Below are 22,476 nucleotides of genomic sequence, written 5' to 3' on the forward strand. Positions count from 1 at the left end.
TGTGAGAAAATGAAGCATTCATTTATTATTATTTAATCTGTTTGTGTGATAGGTACAAACAGACACATGTCTCTCACTCTCTGTCAAAGAAGCTGGTAGGTCTGAAAGATGTGTGTGTAACAAGGACCTCCACAATAATATAAAATCAAAGTTTAAACTTGTTGAAAATAAATAAATAAAATAGAAATAAATTAATAAATGATATTACTACTACTTCTGCCAATAATAATAATAGTGATAATAATAATGATAATGATAGTAATAGTAATGATTTTTATTTTTAAATGTTCAGCTTTGATATTGTGTAACCTGACTATATTAACAAGCACTGTATTGTTTAGTAATCTCAATAATTTTGGGCTAATCAACCAAGATGTGCATCAAGCAAAACAGTTTGAATGTATAAAGAAGAACAACAATTGTTGGGTTCTTTGATGGAGATTTTTTAAGGACTAACTATTCACGCACTAACAATATCTTGTACAGCATGGTCCAATAAATTGTTATCTCGTTAAATCAGGGGTTGGTAGTCAGATTAGATCCACTTTTTGTTTACTGGATAAAATGATCTTAATGTGTTCTTGAAAAAGAGCGAAAAAAGCTGCTATCTACAGCCAGAGTAAACCTGGGAAAACACCAACCAATCCCTGCCTTCAGAAGCCAAATTATGAAACCAATCAAATCCTGTCCTGCCGTTCTGGCCCGCCTCCTGCGCGTACGTTTCATGTTGTTTGTGTTTTTAACTTTCACTATGATAATGTTTTGGTGTTTTCTTACCACTGAGTGAGACATGAGTTGACATAGTGCAAAACACAAACGATGTTCTGAGGAACAGTTTTGAATCAGTCACGATCATATGGTCGCGAAGCAGCGACGCTCCTGTATGTGAGCGGGGGCGTCGTTTTGAAAGAGCTCTGAGGGGAGTGGGGGGAGGGGTTAGACAGAGTCCTGACGAAATGCTACACTCAAATTCATGCTAGTTTTCTGTGTCTACCAACCCTAGCTTTAAGTCATAGTAATCAAGGTAATCAAAGGAATAACAGGCTCGGTAGTTTGCTTCTCTCTCTTCCTTGACATTGCAGTGAGCTAACAGCTTTATAACTAAAAATCAAAGGGCTGTACTTGAATTGTTTGCTTGATTCAAATCAAACAACTGTGAAGACTTAGGGTATGTTTGTGGTTAGATTTCAATACATATCATTCATTTTTAAATAGTAGGACAGAGTGCAAATGTGCAAACCATGTAAATTTGCTAACAAGCTAAAGACCAGCAAGACCTCGGACAAAGCATCCATATTTCACTCAATTTTATAATGTGCATTGCATTAAATTGATGTAAATATTTCATATAATATAATATAATATTGTAAATTACATAAAATCAATGTAGCCTAAATGTTTCATTTACTGTAATATTGTATACTGTCATAGAATATGTTTGTCCTGTTATCATCTGTCAGTGAAAAGCTTTCATGATTTGTTCAAAGTGAAATTTGCCTTGTTAGGTTAGATTGCTTTTGCCACTCGCTCATGTTTTCCTGTAAAAAGTATTAATAACATCTTTTAAGGATATTTGCCATGAAGAGCATTAACTAAATGAGCCTTGAAATTTCAACAGATAATCTGGAAACTTGTTTAATGCTATGGGGCACATTTTTCGTCTGCTAAAATTTAAAGGGTCTTCAAACACTGAAACTGTTTTGTCCACAAAGAAGGCAATTCGTTTTCACATACATACAGGTGGTACATTTATTTGACAAAATGATAGGACATTCATGACTATTAATGGTAATGTAACAGAATACACTGATTTTAGTCATGTAATAGCTTGCTAGATGATGTTTTAGTTGGCCTGGATTTTGCTTAAATGTGGAATGAATATTCTTACAATAGACTAGTTTTTTTTTTTTTAAAAAAAACACCTTTTGGAAGGACCTATTTCAGTCGTTTTTGTGAGCGTGTATTACGCAGAGGATCGGGTAAGGGATAGCGATCAGGATACTTGGTTTCTCTACGTTACTTGGTTTCTCCACGTGAAGCCCACAGCTGGACAATGGACTTGCACTGTCTACCTGTAGCCTTAACCTGAGAGAACAGGGGAGCGTTTTAAGAATGGGAAGAGCATTCCCCTTTAAACAAGGTGGGCTGAGCTTATTTGCAGTTCTCGCTCCTATGGCAACCCAATAGATCAGCATCATGAATATTCACTATTCGCCAAAACGCACCAGGACTATGGATCAGTGATGTCAGCGCTCCCTGGAATGCTCTACTGTATTTTGCTTGATTGTGTCGCGTTGTTTGATGGCAGCTGGGAAGACATCTGATAAAAAGAGCATCCTTCGACGTGCATGACCTTTCCCTCGTCTCCATATCACGGTCCGACGGCACGTCCCTCACATGTCACGCTAAGGTGACTTTCAAGCAGTTTTTTTCCACTTTTGCGCACAATGTCGGAGCGGCACAAAGATGCTCATCGGGGACGCAGTGGCCAAGCGGACCGCCCAGGTTGCGCGTGAGGACATATGCAAACTGCCAGGTAGTCTAATTATGAAAAAGAGTGCATCTCGTCTGATTCAGTAGAACGGCGGTCCATGTCATGTGTAGCAGGATTTCAGGGATTCAGATTAGCTCCAGACTGATCGCTCTCACAAACAGATAGGGGAGCGCGGAGCTGCTGGCAATAACCGTTACAATTCAGCCTAACAAACTGGATTTATTTAATTTCATCACTGTGTCTCAATGTCATAATGGACAGGTTGCACTCCTCCATGCGTAAAAGGCTCTACAGTTTGCCACAGCACATTGGGCAGAGAGCATCTATAATGGCGAAGGAGAAGACGCAGACAAGGACACCCGGAGGAAGAGTATCAGGATGAAGCCTCTCCCGTCACCGTCGCCGACCTCTGGGGGAAGCTGCAAAGGCATCGGAGAGACCAAAAGTGGGGAGTCTGGGATCATGGAGACAGACATAGGGAGACCGATGAAGACCAGCTCAAATGGAGACTGTCGGAGGTTTCGAGGCAGCCTTTCGTCCATCACAAGTCGGCATGTGCACGACTCTGACTCGGCGGAGGAGAGGCGCCTCATCACCGAGGGGGATGTCACCCCGAGCGAGGAGAGCCCCCCCGGAGCCATCGGTGATGGGCCGCCGGATCAAGACGCGCAAGGGGCCAGCGGTGGTGGTGGAGGAGGCGGCGGCGGCGGTACTCAAAAAGATTCCCCAGACCAGCAGCCAGGGTTCATAAAGTTGGACGGCATTGATCAAATTCTGCCGGACGATGAGAGATTATATCAGGCGGGGTTCATACACAGACAGCTTGGAGCGATGCTTCAACCAGGGGTCAACAAGTTCTCCCTGAGGATGTTTGGGAGTGAGAAGGCAGTGGAAAGGGAACAAGAGCGGGTTAAATCCGCCGGATTTTGGATAATTCACCCATACAGTGATTTCAGGTAAATTTAGACACTTTCTACACATGCTCTCTAAACAACAAAAGGTTCAGACTGATCCGTCACGTTTACGTCGGTGCCTCGCGCAGGCCCAGATGTTTTCCTCTGTTTATCATTTTTTAGCGCATTAATCAGCACAAGAGCAACACAGTCACTGTTTTCCTCAGCTTTATAGCACATTCATCACTTATATTACCCCTTCCCTCTGAAAAATGACATTTTACAAGTGCCACAATTTTAGTTAATTGGCTTTATTGCTTTATAAACACCCTGTAGAATTAACGAGTTCATATTAACGTGAGAATAATTCACTGCATATCACTCAAGAGTATATATATAAATGTATTACTTTTTGAGTGTGTATTCAGAAGGCCTGTATAAGCAGGGTGTTGTATGGGGGAATAAACCACAGATAACAACCTTTCCTAATCATGCTTTCTAAATGGATACATAATTAAAGCCTTTTAGTGGTTTGTAACCCTTTATTTGGAAAAACATGCTCAGGGGACGTCATTTCTCATTGATTAGGGTTAGTAAGAAGGCCTTCACCACACATTGTCCTTAAAGGCTCACATATTGATTGTATTACTTTTCTTGTGTACATGATATTTCAACGAGACAGTAACAGCTTTGAGTCATCTTATTTGAATTCATTTTGATCGATTGTGAAAGTTCTTGAGCAACTGTTAAATCATCAACACATTTTGTGTCTTCATGTAATGGTGTTGTCTCCTCCAGTGACAAACTGCAGCTGCCAAACTGATAGAGAAGATCTATGAGCAATCTTTTGCTGCCTTAAGATTTCTCTCTGTTGTTAGTGCCCTTGAGTTTGTTATTGGCCAAATGCATGTGATTCATGGACCCATGGCGGCTCATAACTGCAAAGCAGGGGCAGATTTAAATTCCTTCATCCCGTCTTTATGGATTTTAGAATCATTTTCACATATTGTGACTGATATTAAACAGCTTCACTCAAATACATTCATATGAATATTTGAGCACCACAGTAATCTCATTAAAAAAGAATAAGCCAGCAAGGTTTTCCTATGAGCCTAATTTTATTGCCAAAACATCAATACTGTGACTCCATCTACATACAATACACAGAACGCATTCATATTTATATGATCTCTATTATTGCACTCGTAAAATGATGATGCTTTGTTTTTAAAGAGCTGGCAAAATTTGCCCTCTTTACTATTAAATCCTATAAAACAGGAAAAAATATATGATTTAAATTCCTCAAGGCTGACACTTGAAAGGAGTAATGCACATGTGCTTCGTAATTTGAAAAGTTTGATAATTCAGGCAAATAACCTTCATTATGGTATAGTGTCCACCTCAGCGTTTAGTTCACATGTACTACCTATGACAACATGATTCAGATCATGTGGTGGCAGTTGTGTTTCTGCAAACGGCACACTGATATCGTAGCCAGATCGTCATTTCCACTGTATTTCTCCTAGTCATTGACATTGAATGTTGTCCAGCCTGCCCGCCGTTTGATTGGCTGTGATGGTGGAATGACATGTGATATAGAAAGTCACTTACCTCAGAAGTGTGTTTTTCTATCTCAGGAACAAGATGTCTGACTTTGAGAGACATGTGAGTTGTAGTGCGAGTTGCTCACAGGCCGGGGTGTCAGTGGAAAAGGCAAAACGAGACTCTTCCTAGAATAGAAGACAGACACATTTATCTGCCCGTTTAAACCGGGTAGAAGGGACCGATTCGCTGTGCTGGCTAACACCACAGGAAGTGTTCAATTTAATTTGTGTTTAACAGATTTGATTTTTGTGTCAGCTGCTTTAATATGTCATAAACTGTGTTCTTTTATTGAACAGTGTTTTTGCAGCATAGCATATGGGTACCATTTGATTGAGTATGTCAACAAACCCATGTTAGAATCTGTTAGTCTTTATAGTATTCTGCACAAACAACATCTTTAGATAGTTCCATGCATGTCCTAGGCTTCTTAATTTTTTTTTCGAAAACAATCCGCTGACTAGCGTTCCCCATGTCCATATCCACACACACTTAAAGACAGCTCATCATCAAGAAGTGAGACATGTCATGGACAGTTTGCCATTTTTGTGATGCTCCTCCCAGCTGGTTGTGTTTCCTCTGACCCCCTCTGCCCTCTTACTCACTGTGTTGAATGTCAGGAGGAAGGGTGATTTGGGGCTTGGGGAGACTGTCCCGATACTGAAAGGTCAGAATCTTGGCATCAGCTATCCGTTTTGAAGCGTCTTTGAACAAGACACTAAAACAGAAGCTCCATGCTGCACTCTGAGAAAAAGGAGATGCACGGAGCTCATTTTGTGTGACAAAAGTAGACACACGGATGTACAGTGTGTTAGAAGAGCTCTGAAAAACAAGACTATGCACCCACTGGGGCTGTGTTGTTAGGAGGGGAAACTTTATATTACCATGATTAAACATTTTGGTGATCTGATAACAGTTTGCTTGTAGTTCAACCACTCAACACTATGATTATGTAATCATTCAACTCTACAATTACAACCACAGATGTGGCTCTCAGTCAAGGGAGTAAAACAGCGTGACTGTGCTTTTGCTAACTCTGTTTGTGTAAAGATTTTTGAATATCTTTTGGTGACTTACATAAAAAGGACAAAGCATACATAAAGTCCTGAATTTCTAAGTAGGTTAACGGAAAATGTCGGGGAGTGACACCTTTTTCAAATCAGAATGCTACAAAAATAATATTTGAACCCCATCAGCGTGTAAGAATATAAGAATGCACATCATGTCAGTGAGTTAAAGCAAAATGTTGAGATGAGTTACAGCCAGTATTTTATTTTTAATGAACTGAAGGAGGAACATGATCCTCAGACGCCTACTTCCTCCAAAATCAGGATCAGAGACAGGACAAGATGACTGTAATTAAAGTACACAAGGAGATGAGCAGGACCTTTTAATGGGCCCGGAGAAGAGAAGGGTCTCTGTGACTAAAAAGTTTTATTCCCATGTCTGCATCAAAGCTTTGCCACTATAAGCTCAAATTAGAGTGTCACAGGAAATCACATAGTCATCACTGCGCTGGAATTCAGCAAAATCTCCTCTTGTCAAGTATTGTATAACGCTAAGAAGCAAGGGAGGAGCAATATCTTGCAAGGGAAAAAGACAGATTAAAAATGGCATCATAATCCAATCTACAGCCTCATTTCCAGATCCAAAGCTGTGAACGGCCTCCTTCAATACTGAACAAACATCTCCCAGTGAGAAAGTTTAGCAGAGATGGACACATATATGAACCCGAAAAGAAGACAAGTGTTCCTCCCATATGACTGATTGGTATGGATCCTTTTTAAATAAGGAAGATTATTACAGTAGTTGACCATAAAATATCTGAGGGGGTCTGATAGGATTGTTGAACAAAGCATATGATTGATGCAGGATTACTGCCCCCGCTGCCCTGCTAACTGGATGCTTCTGTTGGAAATCTGCTTTGCTCTGCTAGCTCACTTGTCTCTGTCCAGAAAATGCAACTTTGTGCTTGCTACTTAAAAAACTACTGTACACTATAAACTGTGTGAAGGCATATCAACCCTGCATGTTCTTCTTGGTAAATATAGATTGTTTTAGTCCTATAAGGCTTATTCCCCCCCTGGAAAGATAATAAAAAGTTGCAGCACTTGATTGACAAAATGAAAGCCCTGTCACAGAGCGGCTCGACTATGTTGTCATGATAAAATCCAGGTGATCATTTTATTTCCCCAACCTTTTTAAATGGAGCCTTTTGAGGGGATTCTATCAATGCAGCAGCATTGTGTGGAGTTCTAAACAAATGATGCGGCGCAATATTACAACTCAGCCTTCTGATAGCCTTCTGATAGTGCCGTCTAATTATCCTGCGATTCAGAACGGGGAGGACACATCTGCTGGAAAGTCTTGTACATTTCCCTGGAGAGATAGAAAAGGAGATGTCACACATTAGATCTTTTTTTCTTTTTTTTTGCTCTGAAGGCTCTATTAATCCCCCTTTTTTTCCTTTTTAGAACCATGTTGCCAACACTATCAGAGAGGGGGGTCGGCTGTCCTGCAGTTTCTGTCAATCAGTTAAATCCCTTTGCAACAGTCAGGCGAATCCTTCCATCCCCTTTGCAAAGTCCACTTTTTTTTAGCAGCTTTTTATTCCTCCTGCACATCCAGTTATGTTTCCCAGAAGACACTTACCTAGACAGTGGCAAAAATAAATCCTCTGAAAAGACATATTACAATTTTGCTTCTGTTATTTTTTGTGTGTGCAGAGAATACATTCAAGGAAAGTAGAACAGATGTTGTCACAAAAGTGCACATAAAATCTGTTTCATAGTTAAAGTGGAGTTACTGTCTGGCAAAGTGTTGACAAAATACAAATGTGGGCTGTGTTCTTGCAGGCATTTAAGTTATGGATGTAACCATCTTCTATTATTCTCTTGATAAGTAAGTCACGCTACATTTCATATCCTCCTTGAGCCTAAATAGCAAACTGTTTCTCAGCAGCTTCTCATAATATTTGCATAGCTATGTTGACTTTTGCTCATTTGCATATCTCAATCTTCAAAAGGCTAAAATGATACAGTCAGGCTCGGTGTAATTGATAAGAGTAAAGAAAAAATAGAAGCTGTGCTACCTGTACTTCGACTACCGTTGTATTTGTTGGAAACCTGGGGGGAGTAAATTTTATGGTTATTACTCCTCTGATGAATGTTGAGATATTTTAAATACTGCACAAATGGTGCACCTAAGCTCTACAGTCCTTATCAAACGCAAGCAGCCTCCAACAGCTACAGGGTGTTTGTTGCGGATATATTACTCCTTCCTGTTCCATAGTGCCACATGTATTTCTGTTTGTATTATGTCTGCGAGCGTATGGGATCAGATTAAGTAAAAGCATTCTCTATTTCAGTCAGGTTGATTATGGTTGATTTGAGAGTACGTTTCACTATTGATTTGTTTGTGACTTCCGGGGCTGAGAGCTTGCAATCCGTTGATTTATTGAAAAATGAGATGAGGGAACATACATAGGTGATTCCTCTTCGTATGGTGGTGGCAAGAGTCACAGTCTGGGTGAGAGTTACACAAAGGTCAAGGTGAGGTGTTAGAGATGCAGTAAAGGAGTGTGCAGACATGATATGAAGCACTCCTTTTAAACTGTTTTGACAGCGTTTTCTTTGCAGAAAGTCGTAATGATTGCAAGGATCATACGCGATCAAATGTTTTCTGGTAAATGATGCATGAATTGAGTTCAGGCTGTATGTGTAGCAACCTCCTGTTAGTTTTTATATGATAGCGCTAATCTGCAGGGAAGGTAGAGGAAAAGGTGTTTTGACACCATATAGGATAAATGACACTCTATTCCTTTTGGTCTCCTTTAAATAATTCCTTCTTTAATTTAGTGAGGGTAAAACATGGGGATTACAGACAGTTCTGGCTGGGACTGAAAGTGGGGTAATCAAAATAGGCTGCTGTGCTCATCCACCAATATTAGGAGCCAAGAGATTATTACAGCACAATTTATTTAATGGAGGGAGCCCAGGGAGGATGTGCGTGGCTGGTGGGTGGAAGGTTGCCTGTCATAGTGGCAGAATGATTGAATGCTACTGTGTGACCTCAACAGGCACACTTGTGTGGGAGTGTGAAATCAGGACACGTGATCACAACTGTAGAAGAATGGCTTTTTTATTTATTTTTGCATGTCAGTGTTTTTTACCTCTCTCCTGATGTGACATCTAATTCAGTTTTATCTATTACGCAGAGGGCTGAGTTTAACCTTGGCAAAGTGATGGTAATCTCGAGGTGAGATTATATTGATTGATTGGACATCATATACATTTTGAAAATGGAAAAGCCTGCTGGAAGCATTTTCTGTTAAGTGCCGCATGTCAGCCAGCCGGAGTGCTTGATGTGTTTTGGTCACCTGACAAATGTGATGTTGTGTGTCCTTCCCGCTTCAGCATCCTCTGCGCTGCAACATCAATTTATAATCTCTCCAGGTGGATACACAACACGAGTCAGCCCAGACCTGCTCCGGAGATTCTACTCCTTACACACATTTCACCGTCAGATTTATTTGTCTTGCCATCGGACGAATGAGAATATTGTCCTGATTATCTGAAGTTAATATGTCAGATTTACTCATCACTTGTTTATACCAATAAACTGTCTCCTGATGGAGTCAGATCATGTTTGCAGTGGCTTCTCTGTGACATCAGAGTGACCACGACCTCTGGTCATGACATTATTTTCGTACCACTTCCTGTTTCTGATGAGTGCAGAATAGTTTTATATTATGAGTGGCTGCTCCTTCTACACAATAGACTGACACTCATTCTTTATTGACCTCAGCTGGCTACTCGACACATGTAGAGGAAACAGTGTGAAAGGGGGCTGATTGTTACTCTGTTGGAAAAGAAAAATAAATAGCCATGGTTCCTTCCTTTTTCTTTGTGCTCACCAGCATCGAAACAATTCCTAAACCTCCAAGGCATAGCTCTAATTACAAACTTCATTCCACATATTTGGTTTTAACCTAATTCTGACATTTGTCATGTATGCTAACATGCTGGATGAAAACATGCCATTTAAAACAAGCACACATTATTTAGGTGTAATCTTCCAGTGATACCCAAGAGGGCATTCTTCAGTCTGATTACTGGCACTGCAGTGATTCAGCCTCCTGCACTGTCACCTAATTCATAAAGTATATCCTCTTTGCTTTCATTGCTTTTGCTTGCACATGTGTTGTGATGAGTTGAAGAAATTATTTCCTTTGAAAAATTATAACCTAAAATGTTTTATATTTTTCAGTTATCCAGCAAACACAGCAGCCAGTATTTTGTGAGAATTGTCCACTCGGTTGGAATTAATAATTGTCCTGAGTTGAATGAAGAAAAGCCTCCTTGATGATTTGATTCTCTCTGATCTCTTCTGTTCAGTGTCCGGAAATGCTATTCACACACAGACCTTGGTGAAATAGTGTTTGCTAATGCTATTCTAGGGTCTTTTCTTGCATAGTTAAAAGCCAGATGGCGGGATTTACTCATTTTAACAATGCAACAAGGGTCCAAACAGAAACACTCACGTGATAAGGCAGCCCAGTACACTGCTACTTTTGACCTCGGAATCAAAACAGTGTGATGCTTTAACGCCCATTTCCTTACACCCCATGCTAGTTAAATTTAAAAATATATTTTAACCCGTCAGCTTGATACCGGAGAAAGATTTTAAAATTTTGGGAAACAAATGAGGCTGAGCTAAATGCAAAGTTTGCATATGATAGCAACCAGTTCCCTTTAGTTGACCTCCATTCCCACATCGCATCCCCAAACCTGTCTATTTGTCCTCACACAGATTCTACTATATCTAGCACAGGTTGACCTTTTCAGCCCTGCCTGTGTCCCAGGTGGATTCTCACACCACTTGTCTCTCTGAGATTGGATTGCTTTTTCCTATCAGCCTAGAAAGGAAATGGCCATGGTGTCAAACTGGCACTGATACGCAGCTCCAGGGGGTGGACACATTATTAGAAACAGTATATTAAAAAACACTTGAAGAAGAATTAATGCAAAAAATACTCACCTTGAAAATTCAGGTTGAAGTTCTAGAAAGTTAAAAAAAAAAATAACAGAATGTGCAGGAAAAACAATGATCAGTTTGAGCTGCAGGTGACCTGTGTGCTGGTAGACGATGAGTCATTTGACACTGACAGCGTCTTTTCATTCGATCTTGTTCTTATGCATCTCCTTCATCCTGTCTTTCCCTTTTGATTTTCTAGTGATTAAAAATTCTTGAAATGTTAAGATAAAAGAAAATCTGCTTCAATTTCCCTTTTCTCCTCTTTGCCAAAGATTGTATTATGATATCATCACATTATTATTGCCTTACATAAATTAATTACAATATACATTTAAATAGATATAAGATTCAAACTTACTTTAAAAGATCCATTCAGTTTTTTTTTTAAGTTATAGTGCATTTTAGCCTTTATTTGATAAGACACCTGACATGCAGCAAGTGGCAGAGGCCTGGAGTTGAACCAACGGCCGCTGCGACAAGGACTATAGTTTCTGTGTATGAGGCTCTCGCTTAAACAGCTAGGCCCCGAATCCATCAAGTTTGTGTTGTTTTTCAGCATATACAGAGCTTTATCAAATATGAATCATAAAAGTCAAGCAGAGTTCATAGAATTGAACATTTGATAGAATTCACAATCACAAGATTCAGATAAATGTATATACTTCATGCCATGTTAGCTCTAAGCTATCTTTCATAAGCCTTCAACTATACCTCATAATTGTCATCTGCAACTAAAATTAAGCCTGATTTCATAGAGTTTATAATAATAATAATAATAATAATAATAATAATAATAATACATTTTATTTTGGGGCGCCTTTCAAGTAACCAAAGGTCACCTTACAGAGAATAAAGACATTCATCATTAAAACAGTTCAGCAATTTTTAAAAAAATATGCCAAAAATTAGTCTCACTAATGGGTAATTAAATGCAGATTACAGGACCATTTCAAGACCATTTGAAAATCTGATCTGCTAACTGTGCTTCAAGTCTGAAAGTAGAAATTTGACTTTGCAATTATTTGCCACATGAAAATGTGTGTTTACCATGCACACTTTATTCCATACTATTATCATATATTTCAGCATCTTACTATGATATTTTTTTTATGGGGCATCGGATGCCTAGCGGTTTAAGCCCGCCCCATATACAGAGGCTATAGTCCTTGTCACAGAGGTCCACAGCCATTTACTGCATGCCTTCCTCCACTTTCTACTCTTTACTTTACTCTACTTTAAAAAAAATAATTATTATTATAATAATAATTGTATCTGCTCAAGTCACTTTCATCTCTAAATGATTAGGATCCGTAAAATAAAACATTATTATTAATTTTTTTAACTTATATTTTGGCGCTTTTTTCCTTTAATTGATAGAACAGCTGAAGAGAGACAAGAAATGTGGAGAGCAGAGAGCGGGGGAAGACATGCAGCAAATTGTTGCGTCCAGGAGTCGAACTGGCGACCTCTGTGACGAGGACTATAGCCTCTGTATGTGGGGCGCTTAGACCGCTAGGCAACCAGCGCCCCAAAATAAAATATTATTGAACAGTACACTACAAATTCTCATCAATTAAAGGTGCTACATGAAGTCATCATGACATGATAAGTGCATGTCTTTATACAAAGTCAAACAACATGCCCACAATACACCCGTGATCATTCTTATTCCAATGCTAATATCCCTCTCTCTGGCTATCAAAGAGGATGGCATTTCCTTAGAGGACCCTGTGTTTACCCTGTCAGAATGTACTGAGGGCTGCAGCGCTTTGGAAACAGCAGGGTTTCCACTCAAAGAGGACCAGAGTCCAGTGCGCCGAATAAAAGCCTCTGTGTGTGGCTGGTGTGATTCACAGGAAATACTTCCCCGGATCAATGTGTTTGGCCTGGCTCGGCCTCATGCTGGGTGTCTAGAAGACTCGAGACAAATGGCTGGATTATAAAACAAGCAGTGGTGAGAGACAGATTGTTCCCTCTTCTCTACTACTGAAAGGCGGAGAGGGAGGGGGACTCCTGATTTATCTCCACCATCACCACAGTCAATAACACATCCAACCTGGTTTAGCTTGCACCAAGTAACCCTGTGTTTTGATTGAATAGCGAGGCAGCAGTGAAGTTGGTGTTTACAAATCCAATCCCTGACCCTGTTCACCATGTACAATCGAGAAATTATAGAGCCAACAAATAAACAAGACAAATCCTACCTTGTCTGGTTTAACAGTCGGATAAGCCTCCACTTTTGCTTACTCACGCAGACCAGAAAAAATCTGATAAACTGCATCTCCTCTCCAATTTGATTTGATTTCATGCTCCAAGTGTCTTCTTACTGAGGGGTTTCTATCAGCTTTTATGCTACATTAATTTAGCTTTTTATCACCTCTATTTTTTGTGGAATGTTGCTCAAATCGACACTTAAAAACAAATGTGAGACCCTTATCTCCCCAAGACCACCACCTCGCTCTCAAACACGCCCCTTGTTTTAGTTATCCCTGCACTTAAGTCAATACGTTGTACAGTCTCATTTTCTCTTGCCATTTCTACTTTTTCTCCCCCCTCATTTTCTCTTTTCATGCCCCTTCTCTCCTTGTCGCCCTTTGGCCTGAGATCGTTGTTTTGGAGATGGATAGAAAAGGCTTTCGTTTTGGCTGCCCCATTTGCTGATTGCGGTATACCTGAAGTGGTGAAGATAATGGCCCCCGTGCTGGTGCTGCCCAGAGCAAGGGCGTGAGGTGATGGTGTACAGTGTGATCAGCTCCTGGCATTATAGACGGTACATTATCTTAGCACTTCATCTATGTTCAGAGAAAGCCCATTGCTCCATCCCTCTCTCTCTCTCACTGGCTTTCTCCTGTCCTGGACAGGCGCGTTGGGGGGAGAGGGTTTGTCGTGTTCAGTTGGCAGGCCAGTGTATCCTCTGCCACACTCTGCTGCTGGCTGATAGGGGACTCCTTTGACATGACCCTCAGGACCTTGTGGGAGATAACAAGGCATCATGATAAAACACAGATGCAATTAGTGGGAGGATGACAGTCCACTACGCTGGAGTGCAGATACTGGCATATGTGAGTAGGATTAGTGCGCTATGGTGGCCCTGGCTAGAGTGCTTTATGTCCGCCCTGTGTCTTCTGCAGAGGAGATTTGTCACTCACTGTCTCTTTGTTTTTCTCAAAAGAAGGCCTTCTTATTAACTGAAAGCATACAACTCATGTACAGCTTTTGTTCTTTTGAGTGTGAAGGTCCCAGGTTGCTTTCTGGGAAGCTCTGCAGGCCTTTAGGGAGCTGAGGGGATAAGGACAGGGATATTTAGTTTACTCGCTTGTAGAGCCCTTTCAGAAACAGCCCATACAACTTAAAATAATAGAAACTCTAAATCATGAGAAATTGGGATAGGAAGTCCAGACTTGTCTACGTCAGAGCATTCTTCTCAGTGGACTCACTGATTACATCTGGTCAGATTGCAAAAGTGGCTTTGGTGATTTCCTGACTAAGTCAGAGCTCTTAAGTGCACCCTTTGGAGCTATTCAAACATCAGGGCATGTTTAGGCCGGACTTATTTCAATGAGCAGATCTGGGGCATTTTCTGAGACCAGCGCTGCAGTATTTAGAGATATTTCAACAGAGACAGTTAGCCTGTATCTGGACCCATGAAGGCTGCCCACAGAACTGATTTTTAATGAAGGTGGAAAAGAAGTTAAGTGATTATAACCCTACTGAACAGTTTAAAAACTATTTTTTACTACAAGAGAGAATCATCATTTCTGTGTGTTATTTAGAGCTTGCAAAAAAATGACATCTTTAAAGGTTTAAGATCATTTCAATCAAAGAAGAAATGCTTATTTGTATGATATCACACGAAACCAAAAACAATCAACACTTAAACCAAAAAAGGCTAACATATATTGTGTATCAATTAAAAATGTAAGTATATTTTACCATAAGCATATGGAATTTAAGTGATTTAACTTAGTCATGATAGATTGTGCATCATTTTTCTCTTCTGCTTCCTTGATAACAAAATCAAGGTGCTTTATTTGCAGTGTTCATAATCTGTACTAATTTGAAATCCTATGTCTTAAATTGAGTTCTCATGAAGTGTTATTCTCCAACTTTTGAGATTCTTTAAACACCTCTAAGGCTCCACTCGTGTGTTCTTAATTTCGATGGCTCACTTTAACATTTGTCCGTGCCTCCCTTTAAAGGATGAGACCTCTATCTGTCAGAAAAATGTTCTCCTGCAGCGGCCCTGACACTGTCTTAAACATTGTGTCTCTCTCTCTCTCTCTCTCTCTCTCTCTCTCTCTCTCTCTCTCTCTCTCTCTCGGCTGAGCTGAATAACAGTCCCAGCCAGAGCTTTAAAGGTGACTGAGAAATCCTACTCTGTAATCTCGCCTTGATGTCCTACCAAAGAACTACTTGTAATCTTATTTATGAATCTCTTTTAAGCAGTGTTAGGTAAGGTTGACTCTTTTCTCTTCATTTTGCTTCTCCTCTCCCCTCTGAAGGTACTTAGCAAATCCCTCTGTTTTCTCGTCGCCTAAGGTTGGGGAGATTTGCCTCCCCCTCTGATGAAATCTTCTTAGCCTGAGTTTGATAAAACAGCGTGCCTCACCTAAATATAGCCACCTGCAACTGCACAGCCCCAGTGTCAGTGATGTGCTCGCAGTGTGCCTGCTAGCTGTGCTCAGCAAAGACAGCGCCGTAATGACGGTTCATTGGAGCGGGTGACAACAAAAATAGGATTAACCCTTTTAACCTGTTGTTTTTTCTTCCAGACACTTAAATCTTGAGGTGTTCCCCAACTGGCTTCTTTAAATACAATGGGCTGTTCTTCTTCGGGCCATACACTGGACTTTTTTTAAATGTTGTTAAAGAATGGTTGTTCGGCAGTCAAGTGTGACTGGCTTTATCATGGATTGCTCTCCCAGTGGCTAAGTGTAGCTCATGTAAAATGAAGTGCTATTTTTTCCTCACCAGAGCATGTTAAGCTTAATTTTCATTCAAGCTTCCTCTGTTAGTTACCATTTGCACTTTAAAGCATTTAAATGGGTGCTATAGCAGCTGTTTGCAGCTTAAACACATAGATATGATTACTTAATTAAAAATCAGAGTGATATTAAAAATAACTTATCTATTTACCAATTTTTAGTAAATATTTACATTAGCGTAGAATGGCCTATTAAACATTAAACATGAAAAATGCATCCATATTATAATTTTAGAATCACCAGAGTTAGCAAGTAAAGTTTATTCATATAGCACCTTTCTAGAAGAGGTGTCACAAAGTGCTTCACAATAACAGAATAAAAAGCAAAAAAAAGACATAGAAAGAGTTACATAAAAACAGACATGTCAAACAAAGGCTTGTCTAAACAAATAGGTCTTCAACTTCTTGCCAAAAAAATGTCTAGTGTCCACAGCTCTCAGTTCCAGTGGGATACTGTTCCAAAGTTTTGAAACAACAACCTCAATAACTCACCTTTAGTTTTTAGTCTTCTGTGAGGACGCCAGCAAACCCTGATCAGAGGAACTCGTTGTCCTGCTGATTTTGTACGGCTTCAAGTTCTCTCTGATATATGCTGGAGCTTGACCATGTATTGTTCTATATACAGTCACAAGAGTTGTAAACTAGATTCTGGACTTAATGGGAGCCAATGCAGAGCAGAAGATAAATCAACTTGAGCTTGATTTTTTCCTTAACCTGCAATCAAGAAAACATGCAAACTTGACTCAGGATAACATTTAGATATTTGATACAGTGTGATACAGTTAAAACAATTCAAAGTTACCAGTTTCTTTTATAGACACAGCAGGTCTTACTTAAGACAAATCGTATTGAAGTCAGGTGAAGTCTATCCACCAGCCCATCCGTCCATTATCTTGACTGCTTATTGGGGGGTTGTGGGGGAGGCTATCCCAGCTGTAATAGGGCGCGAGGCAGGGTACACCCTGGACAGGTCGTCAACCTATCACAGGGCTAACATGTAGAGGGATAACGCCATTCATGCACACACACTCACACCTATGGGAACTTTTAGAGTGACTAATTAATCTGGTGAGCATGTTTTTGGACTGTGGAAGGAAGTCAGAGTGCCTGGAGAGAACCCATGCATGCACAGGGAGAACATACAAACTCCACACAGAGAGGAACCTGCCCCGACCAGGGACTGTGCAGCCCAGGTGAAGACTATCAAAGTAGAATTAGCACCTCCTATCAACATTCAGTTTTGGTATTTTTAATTACGAGATCTAACTCTCTAGACTGTACCAAGCAGCTGACCAGGTTAAGCCAAACCTTAACATTGAGATGAATGCCTGCATAGTTACCATGGGTAGTTTAAACCAGATAGTTCACACTTATCTTAACCTGAAGCTCAGCAAAAAACAGAGATAAATATGGAAAAGAGAACAATTTACTAAATCAGAAATTAGACTTAAACTGAGATTAAGCAGTTCTCTTTGCCCTGTTTGGTACAGGCTATGAAATGTGTGATCAGTCCACATAATTCTCTTAGTCATGGCAGGTGGTGCTGCTGGTTGAGACTCTTATTTCCTTACAATCAGCACTACAAATCTGAAAATGAAAAGAGATCATTTTATTGTCTCTTCTGTACACTTGATACAAGTCTAAACAAAGAACAAATAGTAAGATGTAATGGTGCATAATGGATTATTGGTGCTATTTTATATGACATAACTTTATCTGAAGGTTTATAGTGAGCCAGTATTTCTAAGAAAGACCCCTGAAAATGCATCCAAATATTCAGAGAGGAAACAGGAGCAAACTCACACACACACACACACACACACACACACACACACACACACACACACACACACACACACACACACACACACACACACACACACACACACACACACACACACATACACACACACATACATAAACACACAACCACAAACAGGCACACACACATTAATTATTCAGAAGGGTAACTGCTTTTTCATGCAAAAACAGATCAATTTCAATCATGTAATTAGCCCAAATCACATTAACAGTGCACACAATGTTGGCTGGTGGCCTCATGGTAGTGTAGTCTGGGATCACCCACTGTTTGTCTGCTGTTCCCATTCAGTCAGCGTGATACAGAATAAAGACAGGCACAGTAAAACGCTGTCTGCTCTTTGTACCTGACATGACAGATGATCTGCTCGCCTGCTATGCCATCAGTCCCCAGCACGGTCACCAACAGACAGACATCTCTATATGTGAAATGTAAACAAGGTCGCACATGTATGCAAGCTCACAGCGTATCCTCCCTGTATGTGAGAAACGATGTGCGCCTTGTTTGTGCCTCCTCATTTTTATATATAGGTAACTCTGAAAGGTGAGTGTCTGTCCATCTCTGGCTGTTTGTGGTGGCTTTCACGTTTCCCTTCAGGTAGTCTTGCCGGCAAGGTGAGGAGAAAGAGAGAGGCTTATCGTGTAGTGAGATGCACTCTGAGGGTGACAACATGTACTCGCTGTCCCTGGTCACCTCAGCGAGGAGCAGAGTGGGCTGTGACTCTGGACCTACAGACAATGAAATGTCATGGCTCCCTTCATCACTACATTTTACTGGCTGGACACAAACACATTTGGCGTGAGCTATTCTGATGCTTTTTTTTTTTCATTGTATCAGATGTTTCTCAGACTCTTGCAGGGCCGTATTCATTATATTTCATACTCATCATGGAAATCTGCAGTGTGATGTTTTTCTCTTTCATTTTCGCTCACTGCAATTTTCTTATTGTCTCCCATCCTGTGGTTGGCAATTTACTTCCTTCTAACTCTGACATTTGACAGCAATCACATAATTATACCAACATAGACAAGTTGGTAGCTTTATCTTTTTTATGATCTTGTGTTTTCTTCAATGTAGTCACCAACAAACAATTCCCTGCTAGGCTGTTTTAGCATAAAGCTTCAGCAGTCACCTGTTTTAGTTTTTGTAATAATTGGTCAAACATAAAATAATTATCCGCTTGCTTGGATGAAAAAAAAACTTCTCTTTGTTTAAAATGAGCTGTTTCTCCCTTCCCCAACACCTTCCTGTCATAAAACCACTGTAAGGTATAGCTCATTTTAATCTTTCAATTTTAAGACAGGAAATATATACCACTGCACACTGTGAGGCTGCAATTTGGGGTGCACACAGAGATATGGGATTGTTTAATGCCTTTGAAACGTCCGCCAAACATCCCTCGCTCACCGTAATGTATTTATAGAACAATGTTCCTCTATGTCAGGGTCCCAGTGCATAATAAAACTCAGTAAATGGATCCCTGCTATGTTTAGGTGGCCTGACCTCCATCAGGAGGTAACCGCAAAGCAACCACAAGTGAAAAGGAGAAATCATGAGCATTTACCCTGCACACACATATTCACTCACACACACACAACTAACATTGTGCAAGTTCACTGTCCTTATTTATACCAAGAAGCACAGACATTTCACAACTGTTCTCCCACAGATCTTTAAAGTTTGACGTGATCCTTCCTCTTCATCTTCAGAAACTGCAATAGATAAATCACAACAATTAACTGTTAAGGCTAACCTTAAAATCCCTCTCGTTATAGGTCATAGGTCGTAGAATGCCTCTCATTAGACAATTCATTTTCATGAAACATACATTTTAAGTAATGGAACAGCAATATGATTTGTATTTCTCTTTTTATCCTGTTGGAAAATGCATTACATATCTCCTCATGCATTTTTAGAACCAGTGTCCAGAGGCTGCTGTAACCATTTATTATACTGTTTTAACATGTGAGTCTAATTCAAACAAATGACAGCATTAGATACTACTACAAATACTACTAATGATGATAGTAATAGTAATAATTGTATTTGTAAAGCACTTTTTAAAATCCAAGTTACAAAGTACATGGGCAGCAAAATAAATAAATAAATAAAACAGGCAGTTCATAAAATCACTCTCGTCAAGATAAAGAAATAAAACACATTTTAAAAGACAAAATTCTCCTAAAAGAAAAAATATATCTCTTAAAACGGTTCAAATAAAATAGAATACAATTCAGATGAAATCAGGGAAGGCTCTACGGTAAAATTATGTTTTCAGAAGAGATTTAAAAGAGCTCACTGACTCAGCAGATATGTTCTCTATGAGTGATGTCTATGGTTTTCTGTCCTGTATGAATATCTACTAAAGATATTAAGGAGCTCTTCTCCAGCACTCATTTTCTGTTTCTTTCACTCTGTTTCCTTCCTTCTGACAGTAACTAACACTGCTGGCCTAGACATTTCTGCACGGTTCAATTTTAGTTAAAAGCGACAGTCGTTTGGCAGGGCGTTGCCTAAATGTCTTATCTTGTTTTTCATTTTATTTTCCTTTATTCATTCTCCAGGTTTTTTAGGAAACCAGATTGCTCCACTGTGCATGCTTTTATTTGTATTAGTCAGTTTTAGCCTTAGTCTTAATAATGACATTCTTGAATAGTTGATGTCCAATTAGCCTACTATACACTGTACTCAGTTTTAAGATCTAAATATTTAACAATACATTCTCACATGGTAAACATATTTGCTTAATATAAGGCTAGTATTGATATTAAGTAATTGCACCTTGCTTTTTCATATTCCAACCATGGAAAAAATTCAAACTGAATCTTTATGTGGGTCATTTATAATTTAACATTAAGGTAATCTAATTCCATGCAATGTTTTATGTGCAGGTTTATATTTTGAAACACATTGTTTGTTGTGCAGTGAACAAACGATTGCATTTAACATCAAATGTGTTTGCTATTCCTGCAGACATCAAACTGTTAATCAATGCAGCCTGCAGGAATGGCAAACACATTCGATCTTCAATGCTAAAGTGTGCATCAGGAAACTGGTTGCAGTTTGTGAAAGCATTTCTTTATTTGTAATGAAAAAGCTTCTATACAAAAAGGACAGAATTATCCTTTAAATGTGAAAATAAGCACTGCGTGTGTTGTTGCATAAATTAGCTTATAGAAATAGCAAAACAAAGAAGAGGATTTGCAGTTCAGTTCATACAGATACTGAAAGAAAGTGATTATATTATTACATTTCTGGTAGACGCTGTCAAGTGCTGGGAGCACACTTACATCCTATTAGTAAGCTGTGTAGCTCACACAAATGCACAGGCTATCTGGCATTTGTAATATCAGAGAACATGGGAATATGAAGAACAAATGTCATTACCTGTGTTTGCTTTTCTTCCTTTGAAGTTTTTCTTGTCCTCCTGGGCTTTCACTCTTAACATGAGCAAACACAGTGGTGGTGAGGTCTGTCTAAATATAACTCCACTTGACAACAAGCTGGAACAGTAGATACCCTTTTACTTTGAAGAAATCCAATTACTGTCACTGTTTCCCTTGTGCGTGTGTGTTTGTGCGTGTGTAATAGGCATGACACTGAGATACGTGTCTGTGTACACTGTATATTATGTATGCATGTGTAAGTGTGAGTTGCATTTGTTAATTGTAACGCAAGCCGAGTGCAACTCAAGCATCTGCTACGTAGCAACCTTTGTAGATTTTGCAGTATTTAACAGTAATTATGTATTTAGAGTGAGGGAATGTCTGTCCACAGTTTTATGTGTTGGAGGAAGTAATACCTCTCTTCTCCAAAGGCAACCGTGACAGATAGTAACATGGAGAATACAGTACTGGACATTATTGAAGTCCCCTCTCTCCATCATGCATCAGTAATGGAGTTTAGTCATGCTCACTGAAGGAAAAGGAACATAAAGCACTGCTTGGACACAGAAAATAAAAGTATTTATTAGTTGTGACCAAGTCTGTGAATCTTTTTTTAGCATTGCGGAACATCAGTTATTGTAGCAGCATCAATTTGGATATCAAGGCAGAAAGGTAAAACTATTTTGTTCTGCTTTGTAACAAACGTGTCCCATAGGACTTAAAAGAGAAAAGGTCCATTTTAGATCTAACTACTCATCATTGAAATAAAAAAAGAGTACATCATCCATCAAAGCAAATGACCAGGAGCCAAAGAAAAAACAAAACTCGTAAGACAAAAAAAAATGTAAGACAATTGGTGAGTGTCAGGTTATCATTATCTGTATGTTTGTGGCCTGTGAGGTACACACTGTGTACCAAAAATAACACTACATTTCCACGTAGCCCCAGGTCTCTTTTGGATCAGGATGTGTGATTCAGCAGTTCCCTGTAAAGCCATGAGTTTAAGACTTCAACGCACCATGAATCTATAGACATCAGCCCCTACAAGGAAGTGACCGAGCAGTAATTACTTTCTGTATTCTAGCTGGATTGCAATAATAAAAAAAAAAACCCTACCCTAGTTATTTATGCAGTTTCCTTTCTTCCTTATTTCTCAGAGCCCGGCTCTTGAGAATTGGTTTTGCACAGAGACAGATCTTTGTGGCCTAGTTAAAGGTGGGTGGCTAAATCATCTGAGCTCACTGGAGCAGTGCACAATGCAG

General features: G+C 39.6%; 1 protein-coding gene across 1 annotated transcript in view; it reads left to right on the forward strand.

Moving 5' to 3' along the window:
- Positions 1-2,747: 2,747 nt before the first annotated feature.
- The window catches only part of hcn4 (hyperpolarization activated cyclic nucleotide-gated potassium channel 4), an 82,401-nt gene continuing 62,672 nt past the window's right edge, over positions 2,748-22,476 (forward strand). Inside the window, 2 exon segments of the mRNA XM_034679935.1 lie at positions 2,748-2,823; positions 2,826-3,450. Of these exon segments, the coding sequence (XP_034535826.1) occupies positions 2,748-2,823; positions 2,826-3,450 (701 nt within the window).

This window comes from Notolabrus celidotus, chromosome 3, assembly GCF_009762535.1.
Source record: "Notolabrus celidotus isolate fNotCel1 chromosome 3, fNotCel1.pri, whole genome shotgun sequence".
In the NCBI taxonomy this organism is placed as follows: domain Eukaryota; kingdom Metazoa; phylum Chordata; class Actinopteri; order Labriformes; family Labridae; genus Notolabrus; species Notolabrus celidotus.